Below are 24,871 nucleotides of genomic sequence, written 5' to 3'. Positions count from 1 at the left end.
GGTTTCAGGTTGGTGGACTTTTTATTTGTAATGTTTTTGAAATGATTCCTGCGATGCTTACCATAGCTGCATTTGCTTGATTAAATGTACGGTGAAAACAAAGTGAAATATTACCACTTAAAAAATTTAAAAGTTTGGTTTCTTGGCTTTTGAATGTAGTTTATTCCAGTCATGTCAAAACGAAATTGCAAGCAGCCGTTATTCGCTGAAGAACAGAATGTAAAAATATATCAGTTATTTAAAATAGTCATGTTATTTTAATTATTATATTAATTACATGATACAATTAGCATGGTTGATAAATTTAATGCGTCCTTGCTCGAAATTATTAGAAAAATCATTGACCCCCAAACTCTGAAACTAAAAGGAAAGCATTAAAAAAATCAAAGCTTTCCTACTAACTACCTGTATGAAACAAGAATGAATTAAAACGTCAGGCTTCGTGGTCATGTCGCAGTTGCACGTGTCCATTCAGCCGCATTTAAATAAGTGAGATATTACAAATATGTTTTGTGTTATTTGGCTCCTTTGTAGAAGAGTAGCTCGGCTCAGAGGACTGACCTCCTTATCCTTTGCGCAACAAGATGGCAAAGCTGGCATGAATACCAATCACCCTCTCGGATGCAGACAAACAAGCCAGAACAACCACTTAAAGGAAGGCCCGGGAGAAAGGAGCGGCGTTCGGGGCGGACTGTAAGTGATTAATTGAAATTTTAGGCTTTTAGTATCGCCGTCTGTTAATTCGGCTTTTCTGAGGTTACTGTCGCTGCGTCTGACTCACAAGGTCTCCATGGTAATAGATTGCGGTTGTCATGGAAACTGAGGGACCGCGGCTAAAAAGGCTCCGAATGTGACTCGTGTGTTTTCTCGCGCGCTGACGGAGTTTGAATGGAGGGTGGAGGCTCAGGGCAAAGGGTCGTTTGGGTGTCTGCCGTATGTTGATGCATGCATGGACTCACGACAGCGTCAGTTGTTTTTGTTTTTAATGTCCGAAGGGAAGCACAAGCAGTTCATTAACAAGCTTAAAGTAGGCCCTGTGGTCCTACAACAGAAGGCACCCTTATAACATGTCTATGCGAATGCAGAACAAGCCAGTTTCGTTCTTAAACACTGCAAAGGTATAAGATAATATGCAATATTAGTAAATACAGTATATGATATATATATATATATATATATATATATATATATAAGAAGACATGCAGTGGAATATAACTGAAGACCGTTTTAACAAGTGTGTATTAAATGAAATTCAATTAATATGAGGTTGGTTGATTAACCTTATATTAACTGAGACACGTTTTAAAATGCTGTTTAAAAAAAGATGGAATTATTAAAAGTTGACCATTTTATAGTACCAAAAAAAATCAGCTAACCCTAAATATTCAGATTTGACAATAAACCATATTTTAAAATATAAAAATGTAAAAGACAAAAAAACCCATTGTTTTGAATTGCAATTGTTTTACAATATCACTTGTTTTTATGTAGCCTTGAGGGCCCCAAAATTTTGATCAAACGTATTTGTTACACACTTATCAGTCAAAGATTTAGGAATGTGTTTCTCTGAGGCGTCTAATACAAATGATGAATGTACATAAAAAGAAATGTTACATCTTTTTTTTTTGCTGTTAATAATAAAGTAACAAAAAATAAAACTCTATAAACGGACATCCACATCATTCTGATTCTTTTCCCGTGAAGCCTCTTTCTGCTGAGCGAGAGAAGGCCGTTTTTGGGAAACAGTCAGTTTATTAGATGCGGGACGTCCCACACCAGTTTAATTTCTTGGCCCCTTTATCTCGGTTTGAAGTGACTGTTTGTGCTTTAAAGTGCTTTCAGAATTAGCTGAGACTCCTAGGGAGAACCGCATGCGGGCTGTCTCTCAGACGCTGTGTCTCCGGTTGTGGATCATCGCCACGATGTGCGAAAGGTCTAAGCTCTTTATCATGACCTCCATAAATTCCTCGTCGCTCCGGGCCCCCGCTACGAACTCCTCGAGTGACAGCTCCCCTGTCGAACAGAGAACGGGGATTATAGACAGACGGCTCTTAAAGACCGGATGTGATTCTTAAGATTAATATCTTGTTAGTGCACTCACCGTCTCCGTTGATGTCGATCCTATCGAACACTCGGTTTGTGAACTCCTCGGCACTCAATTCCTGCGACTCGCTTCCATTGATGGCGCGGATGGCCTGATGTAGAAAAAAAACGATTTACGGTAACACTATTTTACGGTAGCATTTACGGTCCCCCATACCTAAACTTAACGACTACCTTACTAACTATTAACAAGCAGCATTTATTGAGAGAGGTTTGTAGTTAATTGTAGTTCTTTTCATAGCCGTCTAGTGCAGTTATCGTTCCTACCTTGATGATATTGAGGAGCTCGTGTCGGTCTATGCAGCCATTGCCGTCAACGTCGTAAAGCCTGAAATACCAGCGCAGTTTGTGCTCCATCTTGCCTCTCATTACAAGACTGAGAGCGGCCACATACTCCATGAAGTCTATGTAACCATCCTGAAAAAAACGAAACGAAAAAACTATTCATTTTAAACACTTGAGACTATTGCGACTGATGTAGGAGACCTTTGAGAGATCCGTCCTCATCACTTCAATAAGTGGCAAGAAGTTTCATACCAAGTACGCGCTCCCGCGTGAGTCTGTAATGAGTGCTAAAGCAGCTGGATGTTGTTGTTCTCTTTATTAAGGTGATGGAGGTGATCGGGAGGATGAGGGTGCCCTCTGGAGGATTACTGCCGATTCCAAGGTCTGCGTCTGAGACTTGTGGCAGACATAATCCTCGGGTCAACACACTTTCCTCCAAATGTCACCTCTCTTTTGTGACACAGACTCCAGCTGTCTAGAGCCGTGTCTGGCCGAAGGTCATCATGGGCAAAGCTGAGGTGTGTAAATGTAGAGATATAGGGATATTCTATATCGTATAGTTGCATGGATGAGCAACCGATCAAATGTGCTTTTATAGTACTAGTGGGTGCAAATATAAATATATATATAAATATATATATATATATATATATATATATATATATATATATATATATATATATATATACACACACACAAACAGTCATTATTTTGGCTCGCAATAAGTTTACAATAATTGGTTTTATTCATGTATTTTTTTTTATCTAGGTCCCAAACACCTGAACAAATGTATTTGTTATCCACAGTTAAATATTTATTTCTACGTCTTACTCTGAGGCATCTAATAAAAGTGACGCATAAATATACAAAACCACCACTGTTATGCAATTTGCTGCAATCGAAATATAAAGCATATATTATGTCAAATGGCTATATGCAACAACTGCATAAAATACTAATCTATTAAAAGCTGAGATACGCCATTATTGCTCATTTATCTATAATCTATTTAGCTATTTTTGCTTTCCCTAAAAAGTAAAGGGATGAGATTGGCGTGTTGACTTTAACGCGGAGGTTAATGGCGTACTCATTAAACTGGGTTAATTAAGCTGAACATATCTGAAATGCATGCTGGGAATCGTGTATCAAGATAGGAGTAGCGTCACAAAACATTTTTTTGTGCTGAAAATCCCACTGGGAGCCAATTAGGAAGGATGTTTCGGCTCGGAGAAATAAAAGAGCAGTTACTGCACGTGAATGGGATTGGTTTCTGTAATACAGTCTCAAACCTGTTCAACAATCTGTAAATCTTAATCGCAGAGATAAGCTCATTATTTATTGTATTAACGCGAGTCACTGTAAATAAAGCTGACACGAAGCGCCAAATATAGCGCTGTAAATATAGAGCCAGACAACATGGCAAGATCTGATTTAATAAATAATGAACTCACGTGTGCCGACCTGTGTGCATTCATCCACAAACATGGGTTCACCTACATGCTACTGTTCCAAAGGTTTGGTCTGAAATTTGTATTTATTTATCTTTTAATATTCAGCAAGATTATATTCAGTTAATCAAGATACAATACTCAGGAATAATGTGAATTACAATTTTAAATTGTTCTCTTATATTTAGTAGATGTCTGCAATACAATGCTTTTTTTAAACAGCCATAAGTTTTTTTTTTGTAACATAATCCTTCAGAAATCATTCTAATATACTGAGTTAGTGCTCCATGCAATTATTAATTTAGAATTTTTTTTTTTTTTTCAATTTTTGCTGCTTAACATTTTTGTGGAAATGTTTTTTTTTTCTTTCTTTTTTTAAATAGAAATCTTTCGTGACGTAAAATTCTTTCATGTCTTTTGGAGCGGTTAAGGCATCTTTTCTGGGTAATTATTAATTTCTTATGGGAAAAAAAAACACTGACTCAACTTTTTTTTTAAACTAATTAATCAAGATATAATAATTAAACCGTGTGTGGCTATCGACCAACGCTGATAACCTCATAGCGCTCGCATCTTGGTGACTTTTGACCAGTATATTGGCGTATGACTGCTATCGAAAGAAATTCGAATCGGAATAAATCAGTCAGAAATCAGATTAGCCTACAAAGCGTGGAGTCTGATGTAACAGAAAGCAACATCATAACCAGCGTTTTAATAAAAACCGAAACTCGAGTCGGAGTCGTCCTGTCACTCTCCGCTCAGAAACATCTAGTCTTTCACTCACCTTGTTCATGTCAAAAGTGCGAAACATCTGCTCGATGTAAGCGTTGGCCTCTGGGTCCAGACCTCTCAGCCCGAAGAACTGCTTGAACTCGTGCAGCGTGAGCTGACCGGATGGACACTCGGTCATGAACTTCTTATACCACAGGTGCATTTCCACAGCCTGCAGGTCGTCCACGGTGCACCCCGTTGAATTCCCCATCGCCGAGCTGAGAGCCGCCTGTTTGGGCGTGAGCTAAATCTGTCAGGAAAGCCCAACCGGTCTGCTGTGCAGGCGAGCGTTTTCGCTTCTCACAGACGCACGACTCTGGGACCTAAGAGAGAGGTGGGCACCCTCGGGAGGCTTTTGTACTGGCCTGGGATCAGACACGCCTCGCCAGCTTCATCTTATTGATATTAACTGAGACTAATCCAGCTCACTGTGTGTGTGTGTGTGTGTGTGTGTGTGTGTGTGTGGGCTTAAGGATGACCATGGCCGGGATGGCCATTGGTAATTGCATGTGAGATTGGGGACATGCTGACAAACGTTCCCATGTGACGGCCTGCGAACAGATGCAAGTGCATCAGCATTTCTCATACGCAAAGTTGTTTCTAAATTTATTTAGAAACCGTTAGCCGGTAAATATTCACATGTCGCAATTTCGAGTCATCGTCTTATGCCGGAGTTACAAGCTTCAGCAGATACATTATTTTTTCCCATACATTTCCATACGAGCTTTTACAATTACACACCGATTCATGATTTTGCTGATTCCAAATAATGCAGTCGAGTACGTTCTCCACATGAAAAAAAAATTTTTTTAGTTACCATTCGACTGCACACATCACATCCATCTTACGTGATTTATATAATAATAGTCGATACCATTCAAAGGCTAACGTATCGTAGACTGCAACGTTCACGAGAAATTAAACCAATGACGACATTCAGAGATCTCAGATACTCTCATAGGCTTAAACTGAGTCAATCTTTCTAGATCTGCTTCGTCCGTTTCTAAAAATCGTGACAGTACTTTGTTCTCAGAACACGGTGTTTAAGAGACGAACTGGGAGAGGTATTAAGATTAGCATCGATATCAAGCGTGTTAAAACTCACACGTGATTGCAGAGAGTTCAATTACAGAGACATTTCAACACTTTCACAGTCAATATGATGTTTGGCATAAGTACTATAGACAATATTCAAAGCTCGCTTGCAGATATGGGGTACTGGCACACAGTCACGATCCGGCCACGGAAAAACCTCACTGGACCCTTTTCACAGTCTATGATGGCGTATTTATAGTTAATAAATCCATCTATCTTATAAGGAGCATTATCACCATTAGCTAAAACTATATATAAAACAATTTCTTGAAATAAATGAACATTACCTGAAGTGACTTCAAAACATACAATGTAAAAAAAATAAAATAACCACGTTCTTAAAAATAAAGGTGCTTAAAATGTTCTTCACACCGATAGATTTATAGATTCAGTTATATAAATATCACGATTATTATATTGACAAAAGCTGACTTAAACCGGCCCCTTTTTGCACACGTTTATAATCTGAAGAACCTTCTTTCACCACAAAAAAAACAAAACTTTTGCGAAACCGAAAGGTTCTTCTTTATAAAGCACCTTTATCTTCAAGGGTGTATGATTATTCACGGCTGTTCCCAACATACTGCTCACAATTCACAAGCACATAAAATAAACTAGTTAAAATAATAACGGTATCGATCTGGCTCTTTGCTAAACTACATTCAGTGGATAGGAAATGATTGTTTTTTAATGTATAGGGTATAAACAACACTATTTTGGATTAATTGTGAGGCGAAGCCAGTTACTATCATCTCAACCGACATTTCTTCATTGTTTCCTTCTACTGAAATACTGGTTTAGACCTGAAAAACCGGTGTGGTTATGACAGTGGTGGACTCTCCCTTAACCTCTAGACCTCCGAGGCCATGCATCCAAGTGCTTCTTTCTTCCTTTGAGTTCATGAGAGCTTGATGTCCTTCATCAGTCTGACTCCGTTTCGCTGCTGGAGAGCATCTCCGCGGATGTCCCACTGCGTCTTCTGGTCCACCAGTGCAGGCCCCTATGAAGAGAATCACATACCGCTACCGTGTACCTGGCAAACACTGACATCCACTTGATCACTTCAGCAAAACAGTTTACCGAGCGAGAAACGAAGCTCGCAAACACCGTGATGTAGTGTGCCAGAACGACCAGACTGCGTCCTAACCGTTTTCCATAATTAATAATCACGTTAAGCTTTAAATCGTGTCCCATTCTGTTCTGAACCATGATGCAAACCAAACAATCCTCGGTAACCGGTCGCTATTATCTCCCGCGAACGACCATGCCCGCTTCGTTTCGCTCCTGCGCTTTTATTTTGCGGACGGTCCCCCCGAGGCGCGGTCGCGGGTAGTTTTCACACGCTCCCTTGCGCGGTCCAATCGCGGCGCCGCGTTTCTGTTTCCGGGATGTTTGGTGATGTGGCTCTGAAATCCTGGAGACGAAATTGATCAAATAAACCACGCAGCTCTTCCCCGCGCCGCACGCTCAGGTCAGTTTCACGCTTTAATGGCACCGGCGAGCGGCCTCTGAACACTCCCGGCCGTTGACACGCGCGAGCGCCGAGTACGTTCATAAATGTCGTTAGGGTTGTTTACGAGTCATCGGCACGAGCCCGCTTGCAAGCTCGCGCTCGTCGCCGCCGCTCATCGGGCTTCGACGAATGCCGTTTCATAGCAAACGGGGGAGATGCGAGTCGTACCTCGGTCGCGTGCTCCCGTGCCAGTCGCTTTTAAAACGCGAGGAGGAAGAGTCGCTCGATAATCTTTGCTGTTGTGTAGACAAAATGAAAGCGACGCAGCCGCAGTCGTCGCTTGATATGTTTCGGCGTTGTTCGGTTCTCTTCGTTTTTCTCCGCGTTGTGGTTCCGCCAAAGGTGGTTGTTTATGATCAGGAAATGCGGAGGGACTTTGTTGCTGTTGCACAGGCGTTCACGGCCCGTGTGGTTATTGTCGGTACAGTGGACACACATTGCGTAACCGATTTGAGCTCATCAAGTGCTCTAGTTAGGCATGGTGTCTTCTGAGTTGTGCATGCGATGCACTTAAGCTCTCTGTGTATATACACTATAAGTATGAGCACTAACCCAGCTGTGAGATCTTCTCGTTTAGCTTATGCATTTGATGAATGAATGTGGGATGATGCAGGACAGAAGTCTTATATGTACTGATACTAGCGAGGGCCGTTTAATAACACATGCATTTTGATTTGGATAATTTCCTTGCTATTGTATCACTAGTTGTCGGTTGCCTGAAATGAGATCTTGAGAGCCAAATAGTGTTTAAATGTGTCGGTAATGCACACAGTGCGGAGCTCGGTACAACATACTCATCATTTTATTGCCTGTGTTTACATGCAGGTCAGCCATGTTTAGCCGGCTGACACAAGGGGTGTCCTCTGTCCTCCAGGAGCTCTCGGGTGAGGAACGCTCCGATGGAGACTTCCAGGTGAGTAGACAAACTCTGAACCGGCCTCGGAGGGATATTCTGGGTCAATACCAGGAAACGTTACCAGAGTAAACACCGTAACTTATTACAAGAGCTGAAATAACCGATTGTAGCCCACGTTTAGGTACTTATTTACAGATTTACGAGTTGGTTTACAAGCTGCGTACCGTCTTAAAATACAACACTAAAGGCCTGTTCACACCAAGGACAGCAGTCTAAATTTAAAAGAATAGCGTAGTTTATAACCTGTAACAATTACAGCACAGACGACGAAATCGTGGGAATCGCTTTCAGAATGACTTTTTTCCAGCTGATGCGAGGGGAAAAACAATCAAAATCTGACTATAAAGAGCTTGAGCATTTAAGACGAGAATAATGCAGTCAATGCTTACAATAAGCAGGCTGTTATTGTAAGCTGTTATCTTTGCAGTTATCGTTCTTGGTGTGAATGGGCCTTGAGAATAAGAGAATCGTAAGTAGACAAACAAGAACGGTGCTAATTTAACACCAGTTGATATTGATATAAAAGCTCCTTTCGTACTGTGACGTACAGGCATGGCACATGAGCGTAATGGGTTACAACAACAAGAACAAAGATGTAAGGTGCTTGAAACCTTATGAAAGTGGATGCTGCATCTTTAAATCTAGCATCACCGTGACCTAAGCAGATTGTGTGAATGAGTTGAAGAATGTAGGGAATAATACAAAAGTATTAGCACCCTAGTCGCCGAAACACAAAATGGTCAGGAATTTCCATGAGCTTGTTGAACGAAACGCACCCAAGGGGGAATTGTTCACAAACTAAACATGCATTTGAAAAATAGTCAATTTAATATGCTTTAGTAAGTCGAGTTCAATATTAAATAATACTTTTTGGATGTTGTTTTTGGAGCAGGATGGTCCGGTACCTCAGCCCCAGCCTGATGCTGATGCTGAAGCATCCTCGGAGGGCTCTGGGACCTCAGAAGAGCTTCTGGAGAGGCTCGCCCAGACCGAACAGCTTGTGGTGCAGCTGAAGGATCTGATTCGAGAGAAGGACAGCCAGCTCGCCAGCTCTGAAAAACATCTCAAGGTGTGGGCTTGCATGACCAGAAAAGGACAAACGAGTAGACCATGAGTGTCAGCAGGGCTCAAACTTGATTTTTGCATGTTTGTTTTCATACAGGAAGAGAAAGAGCAGGCGGAAGTCAAGTTTACAAAGCTTAAAATGCAGGCCAAAGCCAAGATGGCCGCCCTAAACAAACAGCTCAATGAGCTGAAAGGACAAGAAGCATTAAACAGCAGTCAGGTAAAGATACAAGCTGATGTGTTTGTGCTATTCTAAGCACAGAGTGGGTTTAATCAAATTATTTTTAGTGGTGCATTCTGTTGTTCGTCTATATATGGGCAATTGCCAAATTCATTAAAAAATTTGATTATGGCTGTATGATTTTTTTAAGAATTCAGAGAGCTCCTTCCAGATGCCTCCAGGAGTGGAGGAGGAACTCCAGCAGCTGAAAGAAAAGCTCAGCCAGGCAGAGTTGGCTAACAAGTCCCTCCAACATCAGCTCTGGGAGGCCGAACAGCGAGTGAGAGAGGAAGGTCACGCAGAGCAGGTGCGTTCACAACTCAAATTATTCATAAGCCATTGGTCTGTTCTATAGCAGGGAGTGTTTTATTTGTGTAATAATGAAACTAACGTCAGACTTTAATTTTTTTTTAAAGACAACGATCAGTGTTTTGTTTTTTCCAATGTCATCCAGGTGCGGATTCTGCAGGCTGTGGTGAAGGAAAAAGACGTGCGATTTCAAGAACAAATCCTCAAGCATGAGCAGGAACTCCTTAATCTCACGCAGGTCTCGAATGACCCTGATTTACAGCAGGTGTGTTTGCATTTTTCCATATTTATATTTTTTTGTTCTACAAATAAAGCAACATTGATATTTTGGTAACACTTTAGGTTAGGTAAAATATGTGAAATATTTAGTTTTCTCTCAATAAACTTGAACTTAATTTGGGTTCAATTCAAAACCTTGTTACTATATATATATATATATATATATATATATATATATATATATATATATATATATATATATCAATTAATGTTTTGTTTTATTCATTTATTGCTTAATATTGAAAATGTATTCTTTGTGGTAAAAAGCCTGATTTGTCTGGACTCATTTTAGACATTTCTGATGGTACTTTAAGACTTTTGCATCTGAAGTCTTCATGTACATACACACACACACACACACATAAATTATGCATCAATAAACAAAGAGGAAGAGCAGAAATGCCAGAATAACATGTCTTGATGCTTCAATATTTTTTGGCTCTTTGTTCTGGGATACCCTGAGGTGTTGTAGCCATATTTGTGCGTTATTATAAAGCATGAAATCATAGCTCATCATGTTACCATGGCAATTTTCATCTAAGCTGTCTTGCATGGTGCATGCATTTCCACATTCTGTGAGCAGCATCCAACTCATCTTATGCTTTTGTTCATGTTGTTGGAAAGGAATTAAGAAAGAAAGGGCAGATTAACGCTGTGTCTACACCGGGGCATGACAAAAAAAACATAAAACAAACCCTGCAGCTTTTTTAGGAGGTCTTTCAATACGCTTGGTTCTATTTTGCTCTAATCCTGCTTATTGTTTTGCAGGCTCTTCGTGCATCCCAGCAGCGCACAGAGGAGTTGGAGGAGTCCTTGCGCTCTCGTTCAGAAGTCCTAGAAATGTTGCAGCAGGAACTCAACAGTGCAGACCAGCAGAAACAGGTCAGCACAAAACGTATAGTTTACACTGTGTTCTAGTCGTTTTTCAAGGGTAAAATTTGGGTAACGCTTGTTAACTATTATTTCCCCCTATTTAATTCTTGATTTGCTGCTTATTAATCGTTGTCTTTATATATCTTTAGAAATAGGCATGCTGACAAGCAACTAATAGGCGTAATCGTAAAATAGTGTTACGAATATATGTTGGAAGTCAGCACAGTAATCAAGAGATTTTTTTTTTTCTTTAACGCAGTATGGCTTTGTGGTGAGCAGGTGAGATATCACTGAGGACAGGGAAACCCAGCTGTATGATTAAAAATAGAATCCAAGTAACCAACATAATTTCTTGTTGCATGTTATTGTGGTTACAGCTGGTTGGACTGAAATGTTTTTTTGTTTTTTTTACGGGTTTATACCCTTTAGCTAGATGAATGTATAAACGGGATGAATGTTTCATATGTGCAGATTCTGACTGCTCAGTTCAGGCAGATGGAATTGGAGTTGGCAGAAGCCCGGCGACTGAGAGAAGAGGAGAGGCAGCAGTGGGAAACGCGTGCCGAGGAGGAACTCCAGGCTCTTAGAGCCAGACTAGAGGCTACAGAGAGTGAGAGAGAACATACCCTCAATTCTCTCAACGCTGAATTACTGAAAAAGACCACTGAGATGGATGAAATGAGAGCAAAAATTCAATCTGCTGAAAGAGAGATAGAAGAGACGCTGGAGAAATCAAAAGATAAAGAAAATGCCTTTGAGGCTGAGCTGGCCAAAATGAAAGTATGTCTAGAAGCCAGATTGGAGACATCAGAAAGTGAGAGAGAGCAGACCATCACTACACTCAACATCAACATCACACAGCTTAATGCTGAACTGCTGAAAAAGACCACAGAGTTGGATGAGATGAGGGAGAAAGTTGAATCTGGGGAAAGAGAGAAGGAAGAAATGCTGGAGAGAATGAAAGAGAGAGGAGCTAGCTTTGAGGCAGAGCTGACTAACATGAAAGCAACTCTTGAAACTAGATCGGAAACATTAGAAAATGAAAGAGACCAGAACATCAGTGCTCTCAATGCTGAGTTACTGAAAAAGACAGCAGAGGTAGATGAAATCAGAGAAAAACTTGAATCTGGGCAAAGAGAGAAGGAAGAAATGCTGGAGAGAATGACAGAGAGAGAGCGCACCTTTGAGGCAGAGCTGACCAACTTGAAATTATCTCTACAAAGTAGATTAGAAACTTCAGAAAACGAAAGAGACCAGGACATCAGTTCTCTAAATTCTGAGTTACTGAAAAAGACCGCAGAGTTGGATGAAATGAGAGCAACACTGGAATCTGAAGAAAGAGAGAAGAACGAAATGTTGGAAAAATGTAAAGAGAGAGAGGCTAGCTTCGAGGTAGAGCTGAGCAACGTGAAAGTATCTCTAGAAGCCAGATTGGAAACCACAGAAAGTGAAAAGGAGCAGGCCATCAGTGCTCTCAATGCTGAGTTACTGAAAAAGACCACAGAGTTGGATGAATTGAAAGAAAAACTTTCAGCTGAGGAGAGAGAAAGTCTGGAGACATTACAGGAGAGACAAACACGGTTTGAGACTGAGCTGGCGAGCTTGCAAGCCTGTCTGGAAGCCGCCGAGAACCAGAAAGAGGAACTGACAAAGAATCTAGAGGTGGAGGTGGCAAGCCGTATGGAAGAGCTTAATCATCTCCAGGAGAAGCTCAGTGAAGTGGAGAGAGCAAGGGAAGAAGAATCTAAGAGTGAAAGAGATCGCTTAGCACAGATGCAAAACGAGCTTGAGTCCTTAAGAGAGACACTGGATACCAATAAAGAGGAACAGAAAGCAGGACTACAAGCCAAGGATGCACTGGAGAAACTTTGGAAAGGGATTCAGAAATTGACAACTGCTGGGGAGGCAGAGGTGGAAACGGCCATTCCTACTGACCCTGTACAGTTCTTAGAGGCGTTACCTGCTCTAGAAGCTCGGCTGAGCAACTTTACAGACGAACAGCAAGAGAGTCAATCACGCATGTCCCAGATCACACTCGCTCTGCAATCTCTGCAAGGTAAACGGCCCAGGAGAACAAAGTTCAAAGCAGTTTTTGTGGTTTGAGTAAACTGTCCTTGAAAGCATTTTTATCAAATGATGCCACAACGTAGGGCAAATTGTTTGTACTGTCATCAAAAAGTAATTATGTCCTAATGCACCTGATGCTCTAGGTCAACTGGATAAGAGCACAGCTGAGAGAGAGGAAGCAGTTGCTAGGATACAGGAACTGGAGCAACAACTTCTCACTGTTCAGGTAGGTGGATTGCAAAAATATGTTGGAGTTTTAAGCACTGCTTTGTCAAGTATAACAGATGACACTGTTAAATATTTATTCTTGTTTGTTTTTCAGTACAGTAGAACTTTTGTGTATTTTGAACGCAGTTAATTAGAGCTAAGGAAATATTACTTTCGCTCATACTTGGGTGTATATGCTATGGACATGAATGGTATTTAAAATGGTATAGGTTGGTTGTACAGAGTTCTGATGTTTCTTTCTAGGATTAGATCATATTTGCATCTAAAAAGTTAATAATGCAATAGAGTTGGTGCACAGGATAAGATGTACTTGGTGAAGGCAGTGTGTCTGCTATGGCGAACTCATTTGGTATATAGTATATAAGCCGTGTCTGGCTTGACAGACGCAAGGTGACATAAATGACTAGACGATTTGTCACACATCTTATCAGGTCATATCATAATCCTCTTCACTTTCATATTTTTTCTATTTCTGGCCACTACATATAAGGGCACAATTATTAAGTATGAATAAAGTTATGTCTGTAATAGCATTGAAATGCCTGCAGTTATGTTATCAATTTAATAGACTGGTAGGCTCTCAGTAAGCATGCATTAGTGTAAGCATACTGTTTGTTGTAACTGGTGAGTCAACTGTTTGTTGTCTTTCCCAGGTTGCTAGTGAGTCATTACATGATCATGTGACTGACCTGTCTGTGAAGGATTTGGACAGGACACGCCAGGGTGAGTCTAATATTTGCCCTTGTGTAACTGAATGTACTTTGAACTGCAATGTTTTTTTTTTAGTGTCAACAATCCCATGTTGTTTCATTATAGCCTTGCTCTCTAGTAGAGAAAATACCCTTTACCTTTCTTGTTTGTAAACTTTTTCAAATGTTTAGATATTAGTTATGACAACCAGAAAGATTGGTTTCCCTAGTCTAAACAAATAAACATGAAGTTAACAATTTATTTTTGAAGCAATGTTTTGTTTGGTGTTGTTTTATACATGATACATGTTTAATATTTATTCATTTGATTTCCACATGATTTTCTGATTTTTATTCTTTTTTATCCCTCAGATAACAGTGAAGATGGGCATAGTTCAGAAAACAAATTTCAGACGGACCAGATGTTTCTGGAGCAGCAGCTTGCAGACAGAGAAAGGGAACTCTTTGCTCTCAAAGAAAAACTGTCACTCACTACAGGCAAAACTATTCCAGAGGAGGAAAGTGCCGACAGCCCAAGCAGAGGGGACATCGCTGGGTTGCACGACAACTCTAAAGCTCTAACTGAGGTTCTTGAGGGCACACAAGAGGAAGAGACAACACTTGTGGCAGTTGACACATCTGCTCTTTCTGGTTCTGCTGGCAATGAGAGTAGCCCTGAACTCATAGCACCCCAGCCTGAGTCTTCTGGAGAATCAAAGGGTACCTCCTCAGATGAGATGGTGACGAGCAGTGACTCAGAGGTCGCTCATAGTAGCTGGACTCTTCTGGAGGCGGTCAACCAAGATGGGACTCAAGAGTGGGCACCCCAAATTCAAGACTTTGCCTCATTGCGCTTATCCACACAGTCTTGGGAAGAGACCTGTGAAGAGCATGTTGCATCAACTAGCTGCATAGTTGATATTGAATCACCATCTTTAATTATTCATGAAACTGTACAGGTACGTCTTGGCCAACAGGAGGGAAGTCTGCTAAATACAGATTCAAGCACTGGTCAGGCTTTTGCACAAGTCTTAGCAGAAGAGATTCAGAAAAGATATAGTGAACTTCTGGGAGAGCTTCAGCAGTTGAAAGAGACAGCTTTACAATCAGAGGAGAGAGTCTTCCAGCTGGAGGAAGCACTGAAGTCACTCACAGATTCCAGAAATGAGGTTCAATCCAAGGCAAAAATATACGAGAAAGAGCTGACTGAAGTTAAGGCATTGTTTGAGCAAGAAAAAATAGATAGGGAAAATGTTGCAGAGCAGTTTGAAAACATGAAGGAAGAGGTTTTCTCTAAAGATGATAAGACGAAAGCCTTACAAGCAAGCCTTGATGAAGTCCATCAAAGACTTGTCGAACAAGAAGGACAAGCTAGAATGCTTGCTGCTCAACTAGAGGATAGAGAGCTCACTTCCTCTGAACTGGAACAGAAGCTTGTGGACACGGAGGGCAGGTTAGTGCAGGTCTCTCAGGAGGCTGAAATGGCGAAATCTGCTCTCGTTGAGAGGACTGTTGAGTTAGAAGATCTACAAAAGTGTTTTTCAAAGAAAGACCAGGAGATGATGGAACTCAGTGAAAGCATGACTGCCAAACTACTCCAGGCTGGAGAGGAAAAGTTTGCAGTATCCAGTGAAGTCAAAAAGCTAAAAGAGCAAATACATGAACTTGAGAGTATCAGGGATGACCAGCAGAAAATCATAGAGGATAAAAATGCAGAATGTGAGGAGCTTGTTGATTTAAGAAAGGAGAATGATGACTTGAATACTCAGATGGCTGCCATGAAGAAAGATGGAGAACAGTTCAAGAGAAAGCTTCAGGCAGCTCTGATACAGCGGAAAGAATTGTTGAAAAAAGTTGCAGACTTTGAGAAGGAGGCTGAGAGCAGGGAAGAAAAGGAAAGGGATGGTAATGAAGAAATATCTGTTAAGTTCAAAAATGAAATTAAGGAAAAAGAGAAAGAAATACAAAGACTTGATGCTTTGTTGCAAGAGACCAGAGATGACTTAAATATAAAAAAAGAGACCTTAATAAGTCTGAAACAAAAAATCAGTAACCAAGATCAAGCATTGACTGAGTCACATGCAGAAATAGAACATTTGACTGAGCGGTATGTACAACTAAATGAACAACAAATGTCACAGATGGCTGAGGACAAAAATAGGCTTCTTTCACAGATAGCGGCCATGGAATCTGACATTGAAATATTTCATAAAAAGCTTAAAGATGCTGCTGGTGCTCATGAGGACGCTGTTGTGAAAGCTCAAGAGAAAGATCAGCATCATCTTGAGCAGATGAGACAACTGAAAGAGGAGTACAGTGACCTATTTGAACGCCTCCAAACTGAAGAGAGAGAAAAAACTGGGTTGTCCAATCGTATTGCAGAGCTTGAAGGTCTTCTAGAATCAAAGAATATGGCAGGTGAAGTTGTGAGTGTAAATGTGGAAAGGAATGTTGGGTCTGCTAGACAAAATCTAGAGAAACCAGAGACAAACGATTGGGTTCAGGAGGACTGGGTGGATTTTACTTCAGCCGAGACTGAGACACAACAAAATAAACCTGGTGAGCAATGTCAACAGCCCGTGGTAAAAGATCATGAGGATATTATAAATGCTCTCCAGGAGGAATTAAGAATTGAACGGGCTTCTCTTGCGGAATTAGATGTGCGCCTACAAGAGAGCCAGTTCTCCCAATCACTTACTGATAACAAATTCAAAGAGCTTTGCAAAGAACTTGAAGCCTTGAGAGAAAAGGAGAGGCAGATTGATGCTCTTACTGAGGAAATGGAGGCTCTTAGGGGGAAATGTCAGAGAGCTGAAGCTAATGCAGAGAAAATGAAAGCGGAGGTGGATGAGGCTTGGGAAGCAGCTAAAAGTAGCATTTCAGATGCTGAGTCCCCAATCAAAGCACTTCAGTCAGAAGTAGAGGAGTTTAAACAATTTCTTAAAAACAAGAATGATGAGATTGTTGATTTAAGTCAACAGCTTAGTGAACAAAGTTCACTTTTACTTAAGATGCAGGAAACGGTACTGGAAAAAGATCAGCAGATTGCTTCCTTGCAAGAAGGACTTAAGGCCGAGCAAGATAAGGTTCAAAAACTGGAAGCAGAAATGCCACAACGTGAGGAAGAAGAGAAGGATAATAGCGCCAAATTCCAGCAGCTACAACGCAAACTGCAGGCTGCTCTTGTATCACGTAAGGAGGTGCTCAAAGAGAAACAGGTGCTAAAGGAGGAACAGGCTGCCGCTGAGGTGATCAAATTAGAGCTACAACAGAAGCTGGAGTTAATAGAGTCGGAGCTGAACAAGTCAAGAGAAGAGAGGGAAAAATTAATTGAAGAGGTGGATCGAACTTTGTTGGAAAACCAGAGTCTGCATGCCTCCTGTGAGAGCCTTAAACTTGCCATGGAGGGTGTTTTGAATGAGAAGGATGCATGTAAACGTCAGGCTGAAAGTGCCAAAGAGGAATCCAAACAAGTGTGCAGACAGCTGGAAGAAAAGGTGCAAAGTATGAAAGAAGAGTATGAATCCCTCCTCAAATCATATGAAAATGTAAGCGATGAGGCTGAACGAGTGAGACGAGTGCTTGAAGCTGCTCGACAAGAGAGGCAGGAGTTAGCAGCCAAGGCACGAGCTCATGAGGCAGCCAGACAAGAGGCTGAGCGGTTAGCTGAAGAAGCTATGAAGGAGGTGCATGTGGTGAAAGAAAAAATGAGAAAGTTTGCCAAGGTTAAGCATCAGAAGATTATGGATCTAGAGGAGGAGAATGAAAAGCTCAGGGAACAGGAAGAGAAGAAATTAACTAAACAAAAAGATTCTGAGCTAAAACAAGAGCTTGAGAGAGTCAAGCAAGAGCTTGTGTCCTTGAAAACAAATTATAATACTATTATGGATGAAAAGAACTCTTTGGAGTTTGAAGCTGAGGAGTTGAGACAGCGTTTGGCTGAGGACATTGACAAAAAGGGAAGTGAGAACCTGGACACATGCTCTGTGGAATCCATTAAGGAGGTTAAAATGGTCACACAGCAGAGAAGTCTTGATTTAACTGAAATTCAAGATTACCAGAGTGATAGTATTCCCCCAGAGGCCAATCCTATTAAGTCGTTGGAATCCATTGGTACTGCTCTTGAACAAGAAAATGTTGAGATGACAGCTCAAACGAAGGACAGGCTCAAGGAACTGGAAACCCTTCTCAAAACAGCAGAGGATAAAATAAGGGGACTTGAAGCTGCTCTTGAAGATCACATGGAATCCAGAAACAAGCAAGAGTCAACACTGAATGCAGAGCTTGCTTCCCTCAAGCAGCAAATTCAAGAGTCTTCAGAAAGAGAGGGGCTCCAGAAGGAAGAGCTCTCTAAAAAAGAGACCCAACTGCAAGAACTTCGCACAAGCCTAGAGGCTGAAAGGGATGACCTGGAGGAGCGATTAATGAACCAACTGGCTCAGCTTAATGGCAGCATTGCAGGCTACCAGCAAGAGGCATCTGATAGTCGTGATCGCCTCACAGACATGCAGAGGGATTTGGAGAAACTGGAGAGAGAGCAGACTGAGCTGGAGGCTGAGGTGGCAAGTGAGAGGGACCGGGCAGCCAGGATGGAAGAGGACATGAGGCAGGCACATCGAGAAAGGGCAGAGGCAGAAGCTGAGGCAGGCAAACAAAGAGAGCTGGAGCAGAAGTTGAAGACAGCACAGAGGTTTAAAGAAGGTAGTCAAAACAGGACGCGTCAACTTGAGGAGCTGCTGAGGGAGAAGCAAATAGAAGTTCGTCAGCTGCAGAAAGACTGCATTGAGTACCAGGAAAGAATAAGTGAACTGGGTAAAGATGTTAAATCACTGACTTTGGGGAAGGATGAGGTGAGTGCAGAACTCGAGGCAGCACGCTTAGAGATTGCAAAAATTATGCAAGACAGAACAAGTATCCAATCTGAACTTTCAACATGTAAAGGAAAACTGGACATGGCGCTGGAAGAAGCAAAGCAGGCCCAAGCAGACAAACTAGCTGCTGAACAAATGGTACAGCACAAAGAGGCGGAATTGAAGGCAGATGCCGAGCGAACCCTGGATGAAGTCAGGTATCGCCTTGGAGCCGAGCTTAAACAGATGGAATTAAGACTGGAGAAGTCTTACCGGGAGCGGGAGAGGGAGGAAGAGGCAACTCTTGAGGCAAGGAGCATTGCTGAGGCCACAGACAGGCATGCCCAGGAAATGCAGGCCCGTCTGGATGAAGCACTGGCTCGGTTAGCTGCTTTTTCACGCTCCATGTCATCCCTGCAAGATGACCGTGATCGAGTGCTGGATGAGGCCAAGCATTGGGAGAGTCGTTTTCATCGCGAGCTACAAGAAAAAGAAGCTGATGTTCGGGAGGCTGAGACCCGTGCTAAAGAACTTGCTGAGCAACTCCAGAGGGAGACCACCCAAAAAGAGGATCTACAGAGTTTATTGGAAAGGTTTGTTTTCTTTTTTTATTAAAAAAATTTCAGAAATTTTGACTTTAACCTAAAATATAATTTAAATAATGCATTTCTGTATGTCTGCAGAATGCAAAAGGCAGAAGAGAACCTACAACTAGAGCTGTCTGAGGCAGAAAAGAAACATAATGAAAGCGTTGCAGATCTTGAGAAAGAAAGAGGGGATCTGCAGCAGAACCTCGCTCTGGTGGAGACCAACCTGACCCAAACTCGTTCCCAGCTGACTACCCTGGAGACAGAGGCAGAGGGACTACGGAACCGGACCAAAGCTTTAGAAGAAGCAGTAGACAAGCTTCAAAGTGAAGCTAATGAGGCACGTGCAGTGATCAAAGAAAGGGAGACAGAAGAAAGGAGACTATGCTTGAGGCTGGAGCAACTAGAAACAGACCTGGCATCTTCAAAAAACCTTACTGACAATCTTCAGGCAGCATTGGATGAGAAGGAGAAGAGGGTGATGGAGCTCCTTGGTGAGAAGGAGCAAGCTGTCACGCAGGTACTTAATACACTGAAAACAACTTTTCATTTAATCCCATTGTAGGGAATTTAATACAACAAAAAAATACTCTTTCTTTTAGGCTGTAGAGGAGGCTAGGAAGGATGCTGATGGAAGGGCCGATATGGCGGAGAAAGAGCTGGAGAAGAAGAGAGAGGAGTTGCGTAGTTTGGAAGAAAGGCTTCGTAAGGCTGAGGAGGACACCTTCCAGAGCCGATCTCAGCTTGAGTCCTTTACCAAGGCTATGGGCTCCCTGCAGGATGACAGAGACAGAGTGCTTGGCCAATACAAGCAGCTAGAGGAAAGACATCTCCAGGTAACATTGCTCTAAATAGATAATGTAAAAAAAATATCTAATTTGCATAAAGTAAATTTTAAATTCCGACTTTTCTCTCAGGTTATGATGGAGAAGGATAGTCTGATCCAAGAGGCTGCAGGTGAAAACAACGGGTTAAAGGAGGAGATTCGGGCCCTGTTGTCACAACGGGATGACCTCAATGCTGAGAATGCCAAACTGGCTGCTCAACTTCATGGCTACAGAAATGACCTGAACCAGGTTCTTGCTATGAAGGACTCCCAGCACAAGCAGATTCTTGCCTCGCAAGTAGAGCGCATCAGTTTCCTGGAGAGAGAGAAAGAAGATCTCGAGAGCCAAATTCAGACTATTGTAAAAGACGTTGCACAAGTAAAAGTACCTCCATTGGAGCAGGAGATCTTGAGCCAAACCAGTAAAGGGGTTGTTGGAAACGATATGCAAGATGCACCAGGGGCTGAGATAGAGAAGCTGAGGGAACAGCTCCAAGCTGCTAGAAAGCGCATCACCGCTTTGGAGGAGACCTTGGAATTGGAGAAGGAGACCCAGGCAGTCCACAACAAAGAGTTGAAGGAGCTGCGCTGGGAAGGTGGTGTTCTGCGCACTGAAGCTGAAACAGCCGAGGAAAGGGTTGCAGAGTTGGCACGGGACTTGCTGATGATGGAGCAGCAGCTTTTGGAAGAGAGGGAAGCAGCCTCTCAGCTTCGTGCTCAGAATCAGTCTTTTGGTCAAGCCGTGGCTTCTCTGCAGGATGTAAGAGATCAGGCTGTCAATGAGGCCAAGGAGCTGCGTCTCCGTTTAGATGAGATAAACCGGACGGGTTACCCAACTTCCCCTCCAAGTGGCTCCAAGGGAGAAGTGTGGAGTCTAAAAAATGCCCTGTCAGCACTACAAAATGACAGAGAAAGAATGGTATGTTATTAATTACTTGATTTGTTTGTTGGAAACCTAAGAGGTCACATTTTAAGGTCCAATATCACTATTAAGAAACCATTAACTATGACTTTGGCCTCAGTAGACTCCTCATTTGCTGCTTATTAATAGTTAGTAAGGTAGTTGGTAAGTTTAGGTATTGGGTAGTATTAGGGATGTAGAATATGGTCGTACAGGATGTGCGCATTATAAGTGCTAAGTACTAATAAGCAGCCAGTACGTTAATGGTGCTGTATGTACACCAGTTATTTTACACACATATTTGAAGCATCTTAATAGGCAAGTAGTTAGTGAGAATTAGTCCCTATAGTACAGTGTTTCCACTTATGTCTTAGTTTTTGCATCTTGCCTTCTTCTAAATAACATTTGCAACCTATCAATTGCACCTCAGTTGGAACAGCTGCACTTGCAGCGGTCTGAATTGGATCGTCTTGGATCAGGTGAACTATCCAAGATAACTCAGGCTCTGGAGGATGAGAGAAGAAGGGCAGGTGAGCAAGAGGAAAAGATCATGGCAGAGATGAGGGATAGAGATGCACAGATGGACAGATATAAACAAGAACTAGAAATGCTCAGGTAAGACCTAATTCATGACTTTATTGCCTTCTGCCGTTTTGGTGATGGTCTTGAATTTCTTACAATTGTTTTCAATGTATAGGCTTGAGAGGATGGATTGGCAGGGCCAGGCCGAGCTCTTGAAGCAGCAGACCCTGACCACACTCTCAGAAAGGGACCAACAGGTTCGCCAGCTTACTGCCATGCTGGAGGAAGCGCGGTCATCAAAATTACGTCTCGAGCACACACAAAGACAGGTAAAAAGCTCTAGTCTCGTTTTCCAGTAGAGACGTTAAAAGCAATCTAGGAATGTTGGTTTCCATTAACTGATCATCCTTGTTTTGTGCAATTCTAGTGTTGCCTTTAGTGTATGAGGCATTTAATGCAAATTTCTTCGTCCCTTAGGGAAGCCTTGCAGTAGACGCTGCCCCTGGTGGCCCTCTAGAGCACAACGAGGGCTACAAAGCTGAGTGCATCGAACTCCAGAGAAGGTACTGCTGCCAAGTTCTTATCATTAATCATACTCCTCCACATTTGCATGCTGTCAATGTCTTTAGCGACTGTACCACAAACTGCATTAAACTTATTATAGATAATACTTCAGCTAATAGCTAAAATGCTACTAATACTGCTTTTGAAAGCAATTAAGCATGTGATATGTACAACGTGTTTCAAATACAGTGATAAAATTTGTTTTCTTCTGTTTAGTCTTTTTCCTATCAATTTCTTTTTTTAATAATTGGCTATTGTATCGTATAATGCTGTACAGTAGCTCTTCAACTGTATGTGTGTGTTTCTGTTAGGCTGGATGAAGAGTCAGAACAGAGACTCAGAGTAGAGGAGCAGCTCATCGCTGCAGAGGATCGCCTCAAACGGTTTGACCCTAATCTCAGATTAAGATCAACTCACTGCCCCTGGCTCCGGCCGATATTGCTGCAGACAGCATACAAGACACAAGTAGTCATGTCATTGGTTTAAATACAAAATATCAAACCAAATGTGACCTTGGACCTGAAAACCAGACACACGTAGCACGCATATATTTGTAGCAATAGCCAAGAACACATTGTATAGGTCAAAATGATCGATTTTAATTGTATGCCAAAAAGTCATTAGGGTATTAAAAGCATTTTCCTTGGGAGATATTATGTAGACTTCCTACTGTAAATATATCTAAACTTAATTTTTGTTTAGTAATATGCATTGACTTCATTTAGAGAACTTTATTCTTCTTTTTTGCACCTTCAGATTCCAGATTTTCAAATAGTTGTATCATTGCCAAATACTATCCTGTCCTAACAAACCTCACATCAATAGAAAAATAGTAAAAGAAAAAAAACGCTCCCCTTATGACTAATTGTGGCGCAGGGTCACGTCATCCGGAGCTTTACTCGGGACTACATAAATTGGGGCCACGGCAGTTTTAGTCACATACTTCATGCCTCGCTTTTTTACATTCAAATCCATAAAATATTGATTGACGGCTAAATATTGCACTTCCATGCTTTACAGCTACACACAGGGGGAGTGGCAGACAGCCTCTGAAGCCATGATGTCTGAGACGGCTGTGCTTATTGAGCCTCCAGAGGGCGCTGTTACACGGGTGAGCAAACCTTCAATTATCTGATTTGCTGTATTCGTTTATTATTAGCCTGTGTAATCATTCATTTGTATTTCTTCTTCTTCTTTTGTCACCTTAGACTCGTAGCGGCGGACCCGGGCTGCTACGGATGCTGCGAGTAGCCTTCTGCTCTCGTCAGCGCACCCCTCTGCTGGTGTCCCTCTACCTGCTGACTGTTCACGTGCTGCTGCTGCTATGCATGGGAGGATATCTGTGAGAGAGATTCATCACGCTTTACAGAGAGAGAGACGGTTACATGCTCATTCACTTATTATACGAAACAAATGGACACCATATTTAACACGGGGTTAATTTACATTCTTCTATGAATAAGTTTCCTTGCTTAATTACCAAAGTTACATCTGATCTGTTTGTTCTTTTTTTTTTCTTTTTTATCAGAGCATTCTGACAAAAAATAACTTCCACCCAGTTTTAATGGGGCTTGTCCAGACTAGTAACACTAGAGCACTACCTGCACTTCCTCATGAGCGTTACTTTACCCTTTAAGAAAGCCCAAATGTATGAAGGAATTTTTAAATGTCTAGAAATGCAGATTAAGCTGACGACGCCGGTATCTGTCTAACAGGGTCTTTCACGTTCTCTGAAAAATGCGTAAAGGTAGACGGCTTATTTTGACCACATTCCAGCTTCCTGTAATTAGTTTTCTTTCTTGACATGTCTTTATTTTTCACAAAGTCACAGCATTCAGATGTAAAGTAACGGCGAAGCTGATTCGGACACCGGATGCGTCTGCATGGCAAGGCCTCAAAAGCCTTCTAGAAGTGTCCTAGTGTGCTGGCGGTTGCTTTCATGGCAGACTAGTTTGCCAGCTTGGTGCAATACTGTCATATTTGTTTTGTTTTTATTGGTATTTCTATAACACACTACACATCGTGTTCTTCACATCTGGACTACTATTGCTTTTATCCATCCTTAAAGACGCAAATGAAATACTTTAGATGTTTTGATTCTGTTTCAGGTGTAGAAAGCTTCATCAAATCATCCACGTTCTGCTTATTTCCAGATTTCTGAGACAAAGCTGGACGTCCTGATCTCACTTAACTACTGTCGGTCTGATCTGTTTGGGCTGTATAGGGATGGTTTAGATTGTGGTTGAAATGTTGTCTCTATTTACGGTGAGATTTTAAGAACAGCCCAATGAGTGTTTTATCTGTAAAGTCTGTATAAACGATCCTTTCTCTCCCTCCTGCTACCCTGTTGTAGGGGCTATTTTTTTGGAAATAAAGTCTATTTATGGGAAGACATACACATCTGGTGTGTGTGACTGCGTGATACGATGAGTTTTTGGACATGGTGGTGCCATTGCATCAGATTAAGATGAAAAAAAAAGAAGGTGTCAAAATCTCCAAGATTGCACAGCTGCCTGAAAAACTGTGCACCTAGAATAAAAGCCGCTTTAAATGCAAAAGATGGTCACACAGAATATCGATTTAGTTAACTGATAAAAAAAAAAAAACTATGTATATCGTTGACAATCCTCATTTTAAAGCATTTTTACGCAGACTAGATCAGATCTCAGCGTGGCTGGTGTCAGACTCCTTGTGTAAAATCTCACTGAATTATTAAACCTAATAGTAAAATAAATGTTTGGAAATGTAAACATCTTTTTT

The 24,871-nt window shown here is 41.6% G+C and overlaps 2 protein-coding genes across 3 annotated transcripts; one reads left to right on the top strand and one right to left on the bottom strand.

Moving 5' to 3' along the window:
• Positions 1-699: 699 nt before the first annotated feature.
• Positions 700-5,070, bottom strand: guca1a (guanylate cyclase activator 1A). The gene is made up of 4 exons (XM_043237649.1): positions 4,621-5,070; positions 2,371-2,520; positions 2,102-2,195; positions 700-2,013 (listed from the first exon to the last, which is right to left on the bottom strand). Exons 1-4 carry the CDS (start codon positions 4,816-4,818, stop codon positions 1,886-1,888), a joined length of 570 nt encoding a protein of 189 aa, XP_043093584.1. The 5' UTR covers positions 4,819-5,070; the 3' UTR covers positions 700-1,885.
• A 178-nt stretch (positions 5,071-5,248) lies between these two features.
• Positions 5,249-24,509, top strand: golgb1 (golgin B1). 2 transcript variants are annotated; one of them, XM_043237601.1, is made up of 20 exons: positions 5,249-7,173; positions 8,041-8,128; positions 9,024-9,200; positions 9,294-9,416; positions 9,568-9,723; positions 9,871-9,990; positions 10,773-10,886; positions 11,349-12,933; positions 13,088-13,170; positions 13,826-13,895; positions 14,234-19,304; positions 19,395-19,818; positions 19,901-20,134; positions 20,216-21,043; positions 21,456-21,640; positions 21,723-21,876; positions 22,025-22,110; positions 22,423-22,494; positions 23,132-23,222; positions 23,320-24,509. In XM_043237601.1, exons 2-20 carry the CDS (start codon positions 8,048-8,050, stop codon positions 23,455-23,457), a joined length of 9,792 nt encoding a protein of 3,263 aa, XP_043093536.1. In that variant the 5' UTR covers positions 5,249-7,173; positions 8,041-8,047; the 3' UTR covers positions 23,458-24,509. The 2 variants fall into 2 exon arrangements, with proteins under 2 accessions (XP_043093536.1, XP_043093535.1); XM_043237600.1 differs by having other exon boundaries at positions 9,021-9,200.
• The last annotated feature ends 362 nt before the right edge of the window (positions 24,510-24,871 follow it).

Source organism: Puntigrus tetrazona, chromosome 4 (assembly GCF_018831695.1).
Source record: "Puntigrus tetrazona isolate hp1 chromosome 4, ASM1883169v1, whole genome shotgun sequence".
NCBI lineage: Eukaryota > Metazoa > Chordata > Actinopteri > Cypriniformes > Cyprinidae > Puntigrus > Puntigrus tetrazona.
This window is presented reverse-complemented; position numbering and strand designations above follow the sequence as displayed.